This window comes from Uloborus diversus, chromosome 3 (genome assembly GCF_026930045.1).
Source record: "Uloborus diversus isolate 005 chromosome 3, Udiv.v.3.1, whole genome shotgun sequence".
Lineage (NCBI taxonomy): Eukaryota > Metazoa > Arthropoda > Arachnida > Araneae > Uloboridae > Uloborus > Uloborus diversus.
The window spans coordinates 27,256,956-27,277,240 of record NC_072733.1 but is presented as its reverse complement, the minus strand read 5'-3'; the positions used below and the strand labels follow the sequence as shown (position 1 = coordinate 27,277,240).

General features: G+C 33.1%; 1 protein-coding gene across 1 annotated transcript in view; it reads right to left on the bottom strand.

The window, feature by feature from the left end:
• The window catches only part of LOC129218297 (zinc finger protein 43-like), a 101,400-nt gene that overhangs the window by 69,643 nt on the left and 11,472 nt on the right, over window positions 1-20,285 (bottom strand). The window contains exons 2-3 of the mRNA XM_054852531.1: window positions 8,650-8,718; window positions 540-666 (exon numbers count right to left, since the gene is read on the bottom strand). Coding sequence (XP_054708506.1) covers window positions 540-665 — 126 coding nt within the window. The 5' untranslated portion in view covers window position 666; window positions 8,650-8,718. The remainder of the gene's footprint in view (window positions 1-539; window positions 667-8,649; window positions 8,719-20,285) is intronic.

The following is a 20,285-nucleotide window of genomic DNA, read 5'->3' as shown; positions in this document are numbered from 1 at the left end:
TTTAATAACAGTTCAACCAACGCAAGAATAATTAACTTTAAATTTACAAAAGGACAGATAACAGTTTATTTTGAAAAAAATACTTCATACAAATTACTTTTTTAAAAATTATACATTACAATAAAATCATATTGTTTATTTTTAAACAGAAATTTGAAACTTTATTAAGCAGAAAAGCAATATTATCTAAATGAATATAGTATGGCTATTAGCCTTAATGATTCAAAGTTTCTTGGGATTACAAAACAAAAAAAAGAAAAGAAAATATTAAGTTTTATCATATTAAGTTATTTGCAAGCAATTTTTTTTTCCCTTTTTGCCACATATTTAGCACTACTACATAGAAAAAAGTCTAATAAAATAAGTAGAAACTTTTAATTTTATTCAAATCAGGAGTATCAGGAAAAATGTTTGAAAATCAGGTCAAAATAGTTTTATCAGGAAAATCAGGACAATTATGATGCCATATAATTCTATGTTATGCATAAAAAGATGAGCACAAATAATATGTATTGCTCCTTTGAATAAATATACTGTACCTTATTTGAATGTTTTGCCGGCTGCTGTGCAGATGAAACAAGTTCTGGATCATTTTCCAAAGTTGCCGATGCAACTTCAGCTAACATATCCAGGGAGCAAAATTTGTCATCACTTAAAGTTTCCATTCTAAAAAGCACACAAGATATAGATGCAAATTCAAATATTTAAATGTGTATAAATTATGATAAGTATCAAATATACTAATCTTCATGAACTACTTATTTATTTTTGATGTGTGAATCTCTCTTCCGTTTTTTGCATTTTTGAATGGAAAATAACCACTTAAAGGTATAACAAATATATAGTGAAAATTCTACGCCAATTAATATTGTATATAACCAGGCCCGTGTCCAGATTTTCATAAAGGGAGGGGTTTTAATTTTACCTGGGGGGGGAGGGGGGGAATTCAATCCCTCACAACCTTTAGTTTTACTACAAATTGTCGATCCCAGTATGGCGTTTATGCACCTGTAAGTCCTGATGTACCTCCCCCCTCCCCTAGAAGAATAATTCTGGCTGCTCAAGTGACCAAAGAATTCCTTCATTTTACAGGTTCACTTTTATCAAACCTTGTTTGTTTGTATCTTTTTAATTAAATCTGTTAACTATGCGGTTTATTGCAACAAGTATTACAAATTCTCCACGAATTCTTTTTATGCAAGAGAATGCATATCAGATTTTATGTTCTGAAATAATGCATAGAACGAGCTTATTGTAGATGCAAATTACATTACTAAACACCATCACTAATACATCTTCATAGCTGTAACACATGCCAAATTCATCATTACCTCCTTACAATAAGCAATATTAATGCTTTGTATTGGTACTTAATTCAACGGTTCTACCACCACAGTTTTTCCAAAATATTATTTCAGTCAGCAAAGTTTTAACAGTTGTAAATTACATAACATTTGAATGTTATGCAAAATTTTTTAAGTTATAAGAGAAAGAAATGCAAGCGTTTAGGTCCAACTGAGTTGAATTAGAGGGGAAAAAAAATACAGAATTACTGAGTTAAAATTACAGAAAAACTTCAGAGAGAAAGGGGGCGGAGAACGTTAAACGCAGGCTTTCACATTAAAGTTAATTTAAGTCGATCGTTTTCTTCACTTGACATATTTTTTTTTCAATGGGAGGGGTTTAACCCCTAAAACCCTCCCCTTGGACACGGCTCTGTATATAACTTTGGATTAAAATAAACCTCATACAAATCTGTGTGTATTACCATTATGTTAAATCATGTTGATCATACTGCATGTTTGATTGCAAAATTGCACAAAGGAAGGTTTAACCTTGCCAGCGATCCAAGTAAAATTGTCACTGAAATTAAAAAGGAAAACTTGGCATGTGCAAAATTGAGCATTCCTAGAGGAAAAGTGAAAGAACTTAAATGTTTTTTGTCGAGAGAATTAGAAGATATTAAGGGAAAACGTGATCGCTTAAGAAAAAAAGCTGAACTGACAAAAAATCCCAAAGATGTTACATTTTGGAGAAGAAGCCGTGTTGAAGAAAAGTGAGTTGGAAGTCAAGAGAAAGGCTTTTGATGAATTTATTTCTACCATAGATTATAAGAAAGACAGCTTGACCAATTAACTGTGGTGATAAATGATTGATTTAAGATAGAGATATTGCTAATGCCTATGCTCGGTCTTATGCTCAAACTCAGAGGAAGGGAATTTTTGCCAGAAAAATGGAGAGACAACTCAAGAAGGGAAGACGCATGAGAAACTCAAATCTGAATGGTACAAATCTTGATGGTCTTTTCAATGTCCCTTTTTCCATGCAAGAATTAAACTCTACCTTGAGGCGTCTTAAAGTTCATAAAGCACCAGGAGATGATTTTGTGCATGTGGAATTTTCAAAGCATTTATGTTTTACAGCAAAATAATCTATCTTACAAATATTTAATTATATTTGGGAGAAGGGAATCGCGCCCTCCCAATGGAAAAGAGCTGTCATAGTACTTATGCTGAAAGATAAAGATCCTAGACAAATTTCCAGCTACAGACCAATATCTCTCACAAGTATCTTGGGTAAGACAATGGAGAGACATGTAGCAAACAGACAGAATTGGTTCCTCCAAGATAGAAGTAGAATCGCTAACAAACAAGCTGGCTTCCGAAAAAAATCGCTCAACGAGCGATCAAGTGACTTAATTTAGCCAGACAGTGAAGGACGCAATTGACAAAAGAAATGTACTGTCTGTAATTTACATTGACTTCAAGAATTCTTATGATTTGGTGTAAAAGGAAAAATTATATCAAAAACTCCTTAAATTGGGTATTGTGGTGGCAGAATGTTAAACTGGATTTTATCGTTTACTGACCAAAGAATTTGTAGGGTCAAGTACGGTAATGAATATTCTAGATTCCAGAACTTCAGACGGGTCTTCCTCAGGGTACTGTTTGCAGCTGTGTTCAGTTCAATATCTATATTAACAACTTGATTTGCTCTCTGAGGGCCATGGAAGATGTCCATCGTTTACTCTATGTTGACGACTTGGTCATTTGGACTCAAGCACCGATGAAAATCCCAAAACTTATGATTGAGACGAGATTAAATAGTGCTATGTCTGTGCTTTAGGATTGGTGCATTGAAAATAACACGACAGTAAATTTGGAGAAGACCACACTAAAGTCTTTTTCTATAATGCACCAGGTGCTTCGGCCAGAAGTGAGGTACAAGAATGTTGCACTTACTACTACCAATGAATTAAAAAATTGAGTATTATATTTGAAAGTAAATTGAATTGGAGGGCCCATGTGGATTCAATGGTTGAGGGCTGTTCCAATGAAATGACAATTTTAAAGCAATTGGCTGGCTCTTGTGGGGGAGTGCCTGATCAACAATTAACAATATGTACAAGCCCATATGACCTTATTGCTGCTAGTCACTAGTTTCAACCAGCAATCAGGCTCTAGAACAATTGGAAAATTATACAAAATCAGACTATGAGGCATATTACAGGAGGTGTTAAATCCACTTCAGTTGATTACATGCTATTGTTAACAAAAAATAGGCCTATTAAAACAATTACTGAAAAAAAGTATTTTGCTTTATGAAAATCTAATTTGGCTAGGAGATCTTACTGGGTTAACTTATCAAAAACAAACTAGAAATCTTAAAACACAATGTGCATTTATTCAAAAAGTTTTTGATATTCTGCAAGGGGGTGAGCCATATGAAAATTCACAGATGATTATGAAACCCATAAATGCCTTAGAGATCTACAAAGCTGAGTTTAATCTGAATCTTGTGAATGAAATATTCAAGAAGGACACGGCTCCGGATGTCCTCGGGTGATTTGCCTTGGAGCTAATCTATACTGAATATCCTAAAGAAAATTGGCTGCATGTATATGGATGGGTCCTATTCTGTAAGCTATATGTATGCAGGTTCCGGCGTCCTTTAATAGAGCTCATCTGCGTCGATGCGGGGCACTTTGCAGCTCTAATGACTCCTCCCCACTTTTCTGTTAAATGTTTTCACTTATGTCACAGAAAAAAACCCTAATTATGCTGTAGTTTTCATGATGTTGCAGTGGCGAAGAAGGTATAGGGGATTACAATACACAAAGAACTAACACTGAGCATATAATCATACATATATAATTACATACAGTGTTGAATTGCATTTAGCTAGCATGTAAAGACATACTCACATGCATGCATGTAAATGTGTCGGAAGAATGGAAACCCTCCTGTAATGATTTTTTTTCTCAACACATTATTCTGTTAAACAAAGAACCTGAATTTAACTTGAGAAAAGTACTTAAAAAAAAAATTGTGCCAAGAATAGTTACAACAGAAGCAGTTGGTGGGTACAACATCTGGAAATAGTTCGCATAATTGAAGCATTGTAGGTTCATGTAGGAAAACTTGGTTAGGTCATTGTAGGCTCATATAGAAAAACTTAATTGGGTCATTATAAGCTTATAAAATAGGAAAACACAGTTAGGCCATTAATAGCTTTGAACAGGAAAACTTGGTTGGGCAATCAATAGGTTTACATAGAAAAACTTGGCTAGGTCATCCAAGGTTCATATGGAAAGTTGGTACAACAGTTTAGCAACTCAGAAAAACACAACAACAACCCACAATGTTGGCCAACCATTGGTGGCATTGCTAGGCCAACTGCATGTCAATATTTTGCGGTGATAATAAAGGATGCATGATCAATACTTGATCTTTTAATTGTTTTAGTCAACATGCAGTATGAATCTGACAAAGGACACAAATCTAACTAGCAGTTAGGATCTTTCTTTGGCTGTTCATTTTCAAACTATTTAACCCCTTGCACACACCAAGATGTATGCCACAAACACGAAAATAGTGACACAGAAAGAAAAAAAAATAGACAGATATACGGTTGAATTTCGGGGGGGGGGGGGATGGCTATCTTTAGCCGTTTTTTATAGTAAAAAAAGGAAAATTTCTGCATTTCAGTGTGTGTGTGTGGGGGGGGGGATACATTCCCAAATCCACCCTTGGAACTGCCACTGCATGCACACATGCACAAATATGTACATGCATATAAGTGTGTGTGTTTGTTAGAAGTGAAAGTTTAGCAAAAAATCTTCTCACTGTACCACTCTAACTAGGTATGTTTAAGTCGATGAAAATTACTCTTATCTTCAAAACAAATCAAACTTTCGTGGAATGAAAAATATTAATAAAGGATGATTACTAGTTTAATTCATAAAAAATTGCTCCTGATACATTACTAATTCATTCCTGCATGCGTTCTATAATCGGATGGTTTAAAAAGTAAGAAGAGCTCTGAAAGTTTTAAATAAGTCAATACCTTAAATGTAGTGATTTTGTAGTTGGACTTTAAAATATAAGCTTCGGGTTCAGGCAAGCTACAAATTTAAGGGAAGGGGGAGGTGGGTAAACTCTATTGCTGAACCTTTTCCAGGAAAGTAAATACAATTGTTCAGTAAAACATTAGATCTGTCACCAATTGTGATATGAAGAGGAAGGATCAGAAAATCAAAAGTAGATGCAGGACCTCCCATAGTTTAAGAAAGTTTCGCAAGACTTTCTTCAATCTCAAAAACAGCCAAAACAGCTAAATAAAAAGCAGTTTTCAAGAAAACAAGTAAAACATTCATATCTGAAGTGTCTTTTTAAAAACTGTTCAATCCATTGCAAGCAACAATTGAGGCACTGGGAAGCAAAGGGATGTAAGATTCAAAATTAAAAATCCGGAGATAGCGAGAGCAAATGGTAGGAGAATCTCCTCTCTGTTTTGGGGTTAAGATAGTACTAGTAACTATGGTAGGTGTTGCTATACAGCATGATTAAGAAAAAAGTTTCAATGAAAGCCTACCTGGGATCTGAACTTTAAACTCATTTTACTCAAAACTTTTAAAACATCCATTTACATCTCTTTGCTTTTCACTGCTTTAACTGATTCTAGTAAATAGTTCCTAATGCCTACAACCCTATTCCCAAATTCAAGATCAACCAGGGATTTGAACAACTTAAGATCATGATCTCTCTTCTCTATAAAAGTTTAGTATATTGACAACTTTCATTCAAATTAATTTTAACCACTAAAATTTTAACCACATGCATTCTTAGACTTTCCTTGAACTAGGGTAACGGCACCAGTAACAGACATGCTTAAGACATCGCTTTCAGGTTAACTCAATTTTCTTAGCCTTTTAATGAATTTAGAATTTTAAAACTATTTTTCACTCATGCAACTGCATCTCATTTAATGTTTGACTACTTCTGGATCCCATGAACTAGTTAATTCTATTTTCATTCGCTCAATTTCGAAAAAAATGTCCAACCCCCCCCCCCCCCAGTAACAGACACCAAAAAATCTGATGATATCCAGTAACAGATAGGATGAGGAAAGGATGAGTAATGGACGAAATAAAATTCCCCTTTCTCTTCAAAATGTGCAAACGTTCTTTATTAATTAGAACTAAAGCCTTATTAAATTTAAATGAACATGAAACACCAGCTGACCTCATGGTGGTTTTTCATAACTTTCCACCACTGCCTTGTAAATACCAACTGGCTCATAAAATTCACTCTTAACACTGGATTACACTCACCCACTATTCATGGGCATTCAGCATCAGTTATACCCGCCTAAAATTCTTATTATTAAAATCCAAACTTACAACTGTCTGTTACTGGTGTTGTTGCCATACATAAACTAAGGAAATTACTAGAATTACAATGTAGTCATTCTATTTTATTTCTTTGGGCTAAAGAAGACAAGCATTTCTTTTATCTATAATTTCCATGTCTGATTTTTCTTTTCACTTTGTTCTCCATACTATATCTTGCAGTCACTGTATCTAAAGTATAAACATATTTACTATATTGAGAATCAAGCCAACTTTACCAATTTAGTTTATTTAAAGACCAAGGAGCAAAATAAAACTATTTGGAATTTTAACCCATTCATGCTGGTTGGTACAAAAATATACCAACCGGGAAAAAAATTATAATTCGTCCTCACATGATGCTATCTCCCCAATAGCTGTACATTTTACATAGTAAATAATCACAAAAAGGGAAAAAAATATGTTTACTGTATCTTTGTTAAAAACGGTCGTAACAGTAGGCTTAAAACTTGAATAAATCATAACTCCAAAAGCATTCGTCTTCCGTCAAAAAGTAAAATGCAAGTTTTGCATGTATTTAAGTAATTTCAAAAAGGTTTAAAAATTGTACCATAATTATAACAGTGTATTTGATTCAGATATACTTTTAAAACGTTGTTTTTATCTTTGTTTCGTGTTATGAATTCTCTTTTACTTTCAATGGTAGAAAATTGTACCAACCGGCGAATATGTAGTCACTGTCTTGCTTCGGGCAAATGAAGTGTTTAATCTAAAATTTGTACAAATAAGTGATATTTTTAAAAGATTTTTTAAGTATTTTAGTAGTGTTGTTAATTTATTATGGACGTCATGGACGCAAAAAGCTGATAAGAGGAAATTCGATTAGATTTGAATATAAGCTGTGGGTGTTATTCTCGTAATACGGACTTTTATTTTTTTCGGTACCATATTGCGTCACCTAGACGAATTGGTATAGCATAAAATATTAGTATTGATATAGTATTTGTATAGTATATTGGTATAGAATGGAAAAATAATAAGAACCTACGTACCAGAGGAAACGCATGCCATTATGGGCAATTTTTTACTTTTATTCCTGTGCTAAATGATATTCTTTCAACTTATACATTGAAAGAGTATACAAATGTATGTTCCATTGAGTTCAAGAAATGAAATGAAGAAATACACACACAATCAACCAAGAACAGCATGTGGTAATGCTGCAATAAAGATGATGCTGTAAAATGGAACGGCAGTACTGCAGTAGCAATTACAAGCAATAAAGTATTCAGGACATGATGTGAATCAAGCAGTAAATGAGATGCTTTTGAGAAAAATAATTTTATTATTCCAATATCGTAGTTATTGAAACACATAGCAAGTGCATCTGTCGGATAGACCTTTTTGATCCGTAGAAAAATACGGTATTAGAAATTGTTGCAAAAAAAAATGTGGAGGTCACTTTTTTTTTTGGGGGGGGGGGGCAATTTCTGCAAAGTGCTGTAAAAGAATGGCGAATGTTCCAGACTTTTTGAAAAGAAGATTCGCTGTTCATTCCGAGAAGATTGTGATGCATAAATATTCGGTTAAAAATATATTCAATTCGAAATTTAACTACATTTTTAGTATCGATTTTTTCAAGTTCATATTTCATAAAATTTTATTTTACAAAATGAACACATTTCTTTTTTCTTTTGAAATAAATGAAATTGTAATTAGAAAACTCTTTTATGTAAGTGTAAGTAATATTCTACAATTATAAATAATTATAAGTGGTAATCAATGCAATTATTGCAATCAAACAATAAATGTAAAATTGCAAACAGAATGTGCTCACACCATACAAATGCCGGTTGGTAGAAAAATCTAGCATGAAAATAAAAATAGAAAATTTAACGGGAAAAATTAAATTTGTATATAATGCACTTACTAGACATAAAATAAATAAATACTAATAAAATTATCACAGGTTATTGTTTTTTTCGAAACCGGCATTAATGGGTTAATTTCAACATTACCTTCTTTCAAGTTTGCTTGATGTCACGTGGATTTAGATAAAGCATAGCAACCACAAAATCTTGTTTCTGCTAGGAAAAAAAAAGCATGATAAATTTTGAATTAATTAAAATAAAATTAATTAAAAAAACTACTTCAAAATAAGCACAAATAATTAATAAGTCACTTCAATATTTTAAGGAATTTTTTTCTAAAACTTATTATACTTTTCCTTATTATTTCATTTCTACAAAATAATTTATGTACCATGATTTAAACCAAAAGGTTTTTTCAAAACAACCATGGTTTTATTCTGAAAAACAAAATCGTTTTCCCCCAAATTTTTCCATAAATTTCAAATATGATTGGAAGATGTAAAATTCAATTAATGCAAAGTAACCATCAAAGCTTTAGAGATAAATTACAGATTAATAAATTAGCAAACTTTTTTTTTTCAATGTAATACAAATTTGCTAAATAGTTTTTATTCATTTTCTTCTTTTTTTTCCATAAATCAATGCAATTTTTTCTATTAGGTACATAAATATGAGGCAGACCAAATATGTTTTTCTGAACTTAAATAGAGAAAAAAACCAAATCAAGTAGTTTGTTGTCTTTATTTATTGATTCTTCTTTCATTTTTCCTTAACAATTAAAAATAATCCAAAAGCATATTTCAGCCAAAACTTCATTTTACTACTGAATTTGCTAAATTACCTAAGATTTATAGAAATAAATCATGTATCATTTAAGCAATCTGTAGTGTATATAAATCTAAACTCTGTAGAATATACAAATACAAATGTGATGACCAACAACAGGCTCTGGGCCCAGCTAGGTTGGTCCCAGTCAGTTTATTAGTCTCTAATGAAGAACAATAGCCCTCTTAACCAATTTGGCAGCCTTAATTTATGGAAAAATTGTAGCCGTATTGCAGCAGGTTTTTTCCCATTAGTTTCACTGCAGCACATATTGCAACTCTGCTTTTCAGCCTGGAAAGTGTCTAGGATTATCTTCGACCACGCCTGCCTTTTGCTGTGCCCTAGTTCGCACGAGTGACTTCTAATGCTCCCCATTCCTGGGCCCCTGGGCGTGTTTGACGGTCAGTTGTAGAAGGGTGTAAAGAGAAGGAATTTGAAAAACATTGAAAACAAATACTTAATGCTTGGCATATTTACTCTGAACCAAAATGGTGTTGCTATGCTTTTTCAATGCAGCTGTTAATGTATGTGTGTGTGCATAATATTATATATCAACACTTAGACACACACTGACATACACGATACACTCAATCAATTATGATTCATTACTTTAGACTCGTGTATGTGCAGAGCCCGATCATTCTTTTATTGGACATGGGGCACAGTTCTATTTCAGGGCCCCCTAGGACCCGACTAAGATTTTTGAAGACACTGGGGATGAAAATCATTTTGTGCCCCCCCTATTCTACATAATGAAGCTATAAATATTTCAATACTTGCGTATTAGCACAACCTAATACTAGCTAAATTTGGTGGTACCTCATATCACAATATAGTATTATACATTTAAAAAGTAGAAGAGATATAGTATACGATAATTACATAAGATGTGGTTAAAATTTGCCTGTGGCAGCAAATCGTACACATCAAAGTTATCTATGATATAACATCTAATAGTAAATACAGACTAAACTTAGAGTGGTTTTAAGATTTATAAAGAAATCAAGTTTTTAAGGGGAATTTTTATCAACAAATAAGAGAATTTTTCCTTGTCTTAGCATTTGCAAAAATACCAATGATATCATGATAGTCTAGATATGCCGATAAGTGGTATATAATTTCATTTTTCTTTCAAATTTCTGCAGAAGAACCACTGAAATCTTCCTTTCCAAAGACGGACTGAAATTGATTTCAATTCGAAAAATGAAATTGAAAGGAAACCCCTTCATCTCTGTCCTTTCTAAATAGCTCAGTATGTTATGTTGCAACAAATAATTCCCTTAACTAAATCAGTCATGAAATTGCTAATGGCTTTTTAAAATTACTCCCCGAAATTTTGAGAAGTGCATATGAGCATTTTGGCTCATATGAGTGCATTTTGGCTTTTTCTTAATATCTATTGATTAATGTTATTGGGTAGTTCGTATCCGTAGCCTCCCCCCCCCACCGAGACATGAGGAACCCTTCATATTAGGTACACCACCTTATTCCACAATAAGGCTTAAAAAATGGGCATAATCGGTGATGTCTATGCACCTGTTGATTTTTCCAGGACTCGTTTTTGGTAAGTGGGTGGGTGGGGAAAGGGAGCTGTAATTTAATCATATACAGCAATATCCCGTTACAACGAATTTCAAGCGGCCACAAATTGTGTTCAGTGTACCAGGAATTTTGTAGCAATGGAATTCAAGCAATTTAACACCAATTACATTGTAAGTAAAAAATCATTTCGCTGAAACAGAAATTTCGTTGTATTAGTATTCGTTGTAATGTGATCTCACTTTATACAGTGCTGTAGTCGAGAAAAAATATTTGGAGGGATGTGCCAAATAGAAAAAGTTAACATTACAATTTACGTTACACTTGAGGGAAGTCAATCCTTGTACAACAAAGCACTTGATTTAGGGGTTGCAATTTTTGTTTAGTGCAGAAAGGGCATAAGTCTCAGACTTATGCTCTTTCTGCCCTAAACACAAATGAAGGAATAGTAAGACGCATTGTGAATGTATGGCAAGACCATAGAATACCATAGATTTTTTGGTGTTACAAAATAAAATCAAATAACTACTTTAATCTAGCACTATTACGGTAATGGTAGGTTCGTCAGTTAGGGGTGTTAGGGGGGATTCGAAATCACAACCTGGGCATAGGCGGATTTAGGACTGAGTTAATGGGAGGGCAGGATTTTTTTTTTTTTTTTTTGGAGCAACATTTTTAATTGCCTCCCCCCCCCTTCCCATGTTTTTATCTGTTTTCTGTGATGCATAAGGCCATTCTTTACTTTTTTATGTGTTGTTTTCATTACTGTGTGTAATCATGCTGTCCTTTTTGAATTGACCTTAAAAGAGAGATGGCTGATATTAAGAGAGTGACGCAGGGCTACCTTTTAAGTGGGATATAGAATATCTCAAATTTTAGGGGGGCCGGGGGTTACTCCCTCGGAGGTAATTATGTAAAATGGATATAAAATTCTGCATTTTGAAGTCTTATAAGGGTTAATTGGAAATAATAGGCAAATAATTTTTTTTTTAAGTTTTACACTTTAAAAGTGCTTTGTGATGCAAGTTAATTCTTGAAAAGAAATGGTGCACAGATTTAGAGAATAGGTATCAAGAGACTAACATACTACCCATTTGAACAATTCTTAATTTATACACTTGATTAGAAATAAAATTGAAGCACACTTTGCTTAGGAGTTTCTAAGACTTGTCTAATTATTTTCAAGGTTTGGTTGGTTAGATTGAGTTTTTGGCTCAAGAGCCCTAGTAGGTTATACTGCACCAATTCGTTTCAGGGATTTTAGAACCTATCAATAATTTACTTTCCAGTCTCTGAAATTGAGTAGTAGATTATACAGTTGTACAGTATTGTTCAAACTTAGCATGAAACAGCTATTTTAAGTTGAAAAGAATAAGCAGTAATTAAACAATAAGCAGTAGAAGTAAGATAAAAGCAAAATCAATACAAAAGAATTTCCAAAATTTTGCATTCGGGATTAAATAAATAGCAAGATATGAAGCATGTGAGTCAAAAAAATTTATTTCAAGTAATATGTTACAAATGTGAGAACGATGATTATGATGTAGCAAGAAGCTGAATCTGACATAGTTTGGCATACCTCCCCTATAATTTGTAAGAAATGTTAAAGTCTAAGGTTTGTAGCCACACGTTTCCAAATATTCAAGGTTTTCAAGAACTTGAAAATGAAATTAGTTTTTCAAGCACTTTCCATTTTTTAAGGAACGAATCGCAATTTTTTGGGAGTTAGGGGCCCACTTCAAAGCAGGGGCCCTAAGCTATAGCTTGTTTATCTTATAGGCAAATCCGGCCCTGCATGTAATTCACTCATACCTGCAGATTTTTGTTTGATTTTTTGTAGTTTTAATGAAAATTCTCAAGTTTTTACGGTTAAAGGATTTTTACGATTTTACCAATCTGTGTAAGGTTTTTATCGATTTTTATCAAATTTCAACAAATTTTTCCAAAACTTTTGATGACTGAATTACTCAGGTTTCAATAATGATGATAACTGTCTCATTTATACTTAGATGATTATGACTTACTTTAATTTTTAAACAGTATTTAAAAAGTAAGTAAAATGGTACTTTCCCTCTCAGTAAAAAGATTGAATTAATCAGACGCTCAGATAACTGAAATTTATTCAGTTTGCGATAGTATTTACTTTTCTTTCTCAAAAAAAAAAAGATAAGCCGAAAAATTTCCAAGCACATGAAGTACAGTTCTAACTATTTAGTTTCATATACAAATTTTTTCCTTTAAAAAATAAAGAAAACACAGTTATAAAAACATTTCATCAGGTAATAATGCAATCTTGCAAGAATTGTACAAAACTTTCGTGCCGGAAATATATGTCCCTCACTTTTTCTTTTATTCAGACATTTTCCTTACAATGTATGATTCTGGAAAATCAGAAATTTAGTTTTGAACTGCTAGGGATTGAGATTCCTATTTTTTCCCCCTAAGAAATCAACGCATTGTTTACAGTTATCTTACATTCTGTTTGTTCAATGTTTGGACAATTTTTCCAGTTTCTTGTTTCATTGTTAAATACATTCGTTGAGTATGGTGTTAACTGTTACATTTGATAGTATTTTGCTGTACAAAAACTTTTTAGCTATGTACTTCTTTTGCAATAGCATACATTTCAAATCAGCCAATTTGATTTGAACGTGTGAATTCAGAAGGTTCTTCAATGTTCCGTCTGTAACAACCCAAAGTATCTAGTTTTTGAAATCACGCAAATTGAAAATAAACATTCTGAAAAGAGAGAAAACAAATCGTAACGAGTAGATCGTTCTGTTAGCACAAATTGGGGAGGGGGAGGGAGGATCCCAAACGTCAATTATTATAATTGTTGCAGCTGATTGCATAGCTCGTTTAACCTATATTTTCATTCATATACTTGCCCAAAAGGTTTTCAGTCCAAAATAGTGAATTTAGACCAATTTTCAGTACCCCAGTGACAGCTGTACTATTTGTATTTAATGTTTGGTTTTTCTTTTTCTTTTCTCCCTTCAGAAAAGGACATTCGCTATTCTCTTCATTTTCATTGAACTATTCAAAAAAGAAAAAAATCATGATTTTTAAAGATTTTGGAAGATAAGTTGTTACTATATGAAGTCCTCCCAAAACTGGGGGCATTTCCTCCTTTGCCTCCCCCCCCCATAAATCCACCGATGTTCTTCTAAACTATTCAAAAACGAAAAAAAATTTTGGAAGATGTGTTGTTCCTACATTAAGTCCTACCTAGAGTGCCTTGAATGATCAGAGTGACAACAAGCACATCCCCCCTGAGAAGCGGGGAAGCGCCTCTGTCCGCCAGAGGGCATCTTGACGAAAGTCTCGTAGACTTAACATAGGAAGATTGGATGGGTCTCAGAAAAACGCTTTTTTTGTGAATAATCAGTTTTGTACTGACATTTCACCTTACATCTCAAGTGCATAAATGTATAGGCCATCACTTTTTATCATTTTTAAAACTCTAAGCGAGATATTGATTTAATTATAGAGCATTGATCTTGGGATTTTGGATTCCGATAGTGTTGGCGGGCTTTTTGGCTTCACTAACGTTGTGGCAACCATTCTCCGCTTCAGGAGCATTTGATTTTCGGGTTTTAGAAGTTAGTTTTGCTGTAAATGCGGGTTTCATCCGGTAATATTTTTACTCAAATGAAATAATTATGTGAGAATAAAATGCATCTTGATTGTAAGAAAAAGAAATATATATTAGTTATTATATGGAAACTATTTAAAGTTTATTCTATGAAGTTGCTTATTATTTATGATTCATTATAGAGAAAATTGAAACTGGCCTAAACGGATGGACCGATTTTGAAAAAAAAAAAAATTGTTCGAAAGGAGAGCTGATCGAGAGTGTTCTTAGCTAGGTTACATCTTTGGATGGCATTCATTAACGAAGATATTAATTAAACCCGTCTAAAAGGTTTTTCGCAATTTTTGCAATGAAAACATAGTTAATTTTTTTTTAAATTTAACATCAAAATAAAGAGAATTTTTTTCCGCGTCTGATAGAATGTGATTGGAACTTCCATATTTCATAGAATTCGAATTATAACGTTCTTTAAAAGCAGATTTTAATAAAGACTAAGCCTTTATTCACGCGATTGATAAACGAATTCATTGTTGGCCGACAAGGAAATTAAAACTGATGATTTAAAATGATATTTTAATGTTGCCAGTTTCTATTCAATAGCAAATAAAATACTTGACATTGATTTTTAATAATATAAGGCTTTTAAAAGGATTTTCAATTTTTCCTCTTGATTCTACAGTTGCGACTCAGTCGGGGTTTTTTTAAATTTTTAATTTTTAAAGTAAAGTAAAGGTTTTCTCTGATTCGTTTCTCTTGTGAAAGTTAAAATTTGTCATTTACTTTATTTTCATTCACGAACACATAAGACATAATATGTAAAGAAAATGGTGATGTCGCTAATCATTTTCAAATTCGTTTTTCTTAGAAATCTTATGTATGTATTTGTTTTTGGCGGTTAAGTGAAAAGAAAGAATGGAGAGAAACTCAGTAGCCTGTGCGAAATGCTTCAGAAGCTGAAGTCACGTCTGCTGCCAAAAGCGCGATAACGATTCACACTTGGTGGCAAATCGCCAAACGGTCAAAATTTTCTCTCGTCGCATCTGGACGAAAGTTGCGGCCACGCTTGTCCGGGGGGAAAAAACACCGCTGTTGTCGCCACTCTGTTCTCAAGGCACTCTAGTCCTACCAAAACTGGGGGGGGGGGGCATGTCCTTCCTCTCCCCCTCCCCATAAATTCGCCCATGAATCTGGGTAGAGATAAGGCAGAAAACTATCAGAATGAAATTCGCTAATTTCTCGAGGATTTTATTATTATCACTCTACCACCTATATTACCCTGAAAATCACGTGATTTACAAATCCGTTCTGGGGAATTGTAAATGCCTCATACAATATTTTAATTTTTGTACGAAATTTGTTAAAAATTTGCGCGATACATCCTGATTGATGTAAAAGTTTGACTATAAGTTCTAAAATAAGATATTTTTAAGCACTTTTTTTTTTAAATTAATGATTTTCTTTGAAAACATCAAAAACCATTCACAATTACCCGGGTCAACCCTAATAGTTTTCCATCGCTTTATTTATTAAATTTGGGTCTCTGCATTACATACATTATGCATTTCTAAGTACAAACCAGTTGGAAATGACCTTAGACCATTGAGACAAGCCCTCCTGCTAAACACACATGAGATAGAAAGTCCCCCAGAAACGACCCCCATTGCTAAAAGCTTTTGTGTATTGTGAATGTCCTCGCTCTTTTTACTCATGTACATAGCCTTTCAACATAGTAGAAACTGAATTCCTTATCGATTTCAACATCGGGTGCAATAAGGTGCTTTTCATGTTTTCGAAAGATACTACATTCCACTCTTCCCCAAGAAAGCTATAGAAAAAATGCTATCTCTTGTAAAACTGAATTATTTCTATACTAATCTCACAAGAACAAAAAAAAAAAAAAAAAACTTTTCTTTTAAAATTTGTGGGTTCTTAATTAACTAATTAGTTTATAAATGAAGGACATACTTTCATAAGTAGAATAATTATTCCCCTGAATAGTGCACAGGCATTAACATCGCTTTCTTTTTCATCAGACGTTTTGAGAGTTTTTAAAGTACGTTTTTTAAACACAAGTGCGCCAAGATGTGCTCAAAATCTGTTTTCAAAATATCACCAATCTATTCTCAAATGTGCTTCCAATCTTTGTTCAAATGAGTTTCCAAGTTTTAACAAAGCAAATATCTTGAGCAGAACACATTTGGTGCATTTTCTTTATAACATAATAGAATTCAGAATACATTTTAATACACTTCATGTCAGGGTTTCCGCTACGGTCGCATTTTTCGCATAATGCGAAAATACTACCTAAATTGCGAAAATAAAGCAATGCATTTTCGCTTTTTTGCTCAGAGAGGAATTCATCCTAGAGAGGAAACATGCATGGCGATAATCAACTTAATCTTTTTTTAAATCTTAACTAAGATGTTTAAACTACTATTAAGTTCAATAACTATTAGTCTTATCCATCATTATGTCCCCCCAGTAACTGCTTTATTATCAGGAGGGTACTGCAACGTTCTAAATCGTGTTTTCTTTTTTTATTTTATGTTTTAAAAAAATAGCTGCTGTACTTATTTTTTCAAAGATGTCACAGATGAAATATGTATTTTATTTTCAACTGGAGTTAAAACACACTGAGGCATACATAAATATATGAGAATGAATTTTAGCATTTTGCTAACATGTTTCCCTCAATTTTAGCTTTTATGCTTAAGAACTTTTAAACCCAGCTTAAACCCTGCTTCATGTACACTGGTGCAACATTCGAACCACATTTTAGTACACATTCATGCAACTGAAATCTACTTTTGTTAACTGCATTGAAGCACAGTATAACTTCGATTTAACTATTTGCTCAATTTAACGATAAATTTTACTGGCCCGGATTTGACTGCATTGAATGTCTATGTTTCTTGGTTTAACAATATCCTTGATTTAACAATAACTTTTTTCATTACCTTGACAATCGTACAAGCAGGGTATGGGAATATTGTAGCCTTCTAAGAATTGTAGACAAGTAAAGTGTTAGGTATTAAATTTCAATTCTGCACTAACTTCGGCCCTAGTTGCTAAAATGCTTCAGGAGTTTTCCTGGTAAATCAGGGAGATGACAAGCTATTACTATATAAACATAAAAAAGTTCTCTTAGAGAGTTCCTGATTTCTTCCAAAAACGTCATTGTCTTTTATTGAGAAGGTTTCTGAATTCTTCAGAAAGATTCCATGTTAACTTCGAAAGGGTTACTGACTTTTAGCCAGAAACTGCAGTGTTTTCTTCTAGATATGTTACTACCAGAATTTAAGCACATTAGCTGTGCATTATTTTGTAGGAACGCTTTGGAATATTCTTTATTGTTTTAAAATGCATAAATAATTAGAAATTTTGATAAGTTCAGATTTTTTAATCTAAATTTGGGCTTCAAAACATTAAAATACATAATACAATTATTTCTAAACATATATAACCGTAAACATGATACCGTCAAACTTTTCATTGTTCAAAAACGGAATACCTCATAAGCGAATACCAATGCAACAAAATAAGGGATAATTCTATTATATTGCTTGAATTCCATTGCGGTTAAATTTCTGAAACTACGAATAAAACATTCGGTCCATTGAACTTCGTTGTAACAGAATTTTAGTACCTTTATACAAGTTAAAGATTTACTATGAAAATTACTATAAAAATATTTCTGCAAGATTTTTCCAAGCCCACTCAAAATCAGAAATAATATTAGTTCTTAGTTCTGCAATAGGGGAGGGTGGTCCAAAGTGAGTAGGTCGCCCAAAGCGGGTAGGCTTTCGTATGCCTCCCCATGGTGTATAAGTAGCATACGTATGTCGTGTTTACATGAATACCCCCGAGTTTTAATCAGTACCAGCGAAGCAGCAGTGAAGTGGGATGGCACAATTAGGCTTAAAATAATATATATATATATATATATATATATATATATACACATTTCTTTAAAAAAAAAAGTGAAGTTTTGTAACTTGTGATTAATCAAAGACCAGCTTTTTTTTTCTTTTCCTTTTTTACTGTCAATAATATTATGTTATTCTGACACCACCCACCTACAAACTACGATAGTCATTTCATTTGTTTATTTTTTTAATTTAAGGTTATAATTATTGAAATATAAAACGTGTCTTCGGGCAAAGCGGGTTAGGATTTGATCACACATTTATTTATAATTTCTTAGCTCCTGTGCTGACTTAGGTTTTCTATTTCAGTATTAAATGTATAACTTTAAAAAGTTATTTTTTAGGATGACAATTAGTTTATTAATTTCATCAGTTATTTCTTTATGTTTTATAAAGAACTGTGCTGACTTTCAATTGGATAAGTACAACATTTTATTTATTTTTGTAATGGCAGGGAGCTAGTCAATTATTTTAATCATTTGTAACTTCATATTTTATTGGCAAATGTATCAAATCACAGTTAGTTAAGGGGAGGCTCCCCGCTTTGGGATCCCTGGTAGGGAAAAGTGGGTTTTTCAAATGTTTGAAAAGTTTGATAATAAATAAATATTTGGTTTGAAATAATGGAAAAATCACTTCTTTTGAAGTTCAAGAAATCTGCTAGGAAATAAAACCGAAATTGTTGCTATAAAAAATCCAAAAACTATGATTTTTGAGCGTTCTTTGAAAACCTACCCGCTTTGGGCCACCCTCCCTTAACTGAAGAATTAAGGATGATAAATTTTAACTTCCAGCTCAATCAATTTTGATTGTGTAATTTATAAGACCTTTCATCAATTTCAGAGATTTTTCTACATAATCAAACTTATTCAATTATTAACAGTGCCATTACAAGTAATTGTAACAAATTTTAATTACTTTTATTCACAAACTTGCAAGCATAAAGAAATATAAATTCCACATTGCACAGGTATTTCAAAAGAAACAGGACTGTTGAAATCATGCCATTAATTCCTGACTGGGGAGAAATTCACATGGAGGGTGGACAAAGGAGCGGTGAATGCCTTACACCCCCTACTGTTCATCAATTCCTTCACCCTTCACTTCCCGCGAGGGGAAAAATCGCTGGTGTTCTGCAGGAAAGCCGAGCGCTTTGAACGTAATATTACGTCGCTGCCGCTAATGACCTATAAATTCGTTGACGTAATATTACGTCGCAGTCGCTTGAGTGGTTAAAGCCAAGGACGGATACAAGGGAGGGGTGTGGGGGCGATCGCCCCCTCCTTGAGCCGAGGTGCTGGAACTCTATTTCGGCATATTTTCAATAATGAAGTTTCAAAAGCGGAATTTTAGACCATCTTTCCACCAGACCACGGAATCTTTCATTTCAATGTCATAATTGGAGAAGATGTTTGTTTTTTTTTATAACCAGTTAAGCTTTTTACTTTTTGTAGAATGGTTTTTTTATATCTGAAATTTGGCTATCAACATTGATGAGGAATATCCAACACATTTAATGTGAATATCATATTAGATTCCTAAGTTGTTTCACTCAATAATTCTTTAAATGTGTGATCAAAATACAATTTTTAGGCAAAAGTTTATTGTTTTGTATATGGTTGGTTATACAAGGTGTATTCCGAAACTAATGCAATGGTTTTTTCCGCTTTTATTGGTTGGAGTATAATCAAACTACTTAGTTTGGGTGAGAGGGAACCTAAGGTTTTTCGGAAAACCAGTCTCAGGGTACTCCGAGCTGTGGAAGTGGTCGGACGTAAGTTAATACTAACCTCTGCACATTGACCGTGTCACGGGAAAAATGATACGCGATTAAGTTTTATTGCTAAACCAACAAAATCTCTTGAGGAGACTAACAAAATGATTTGTGAGGCTTACCA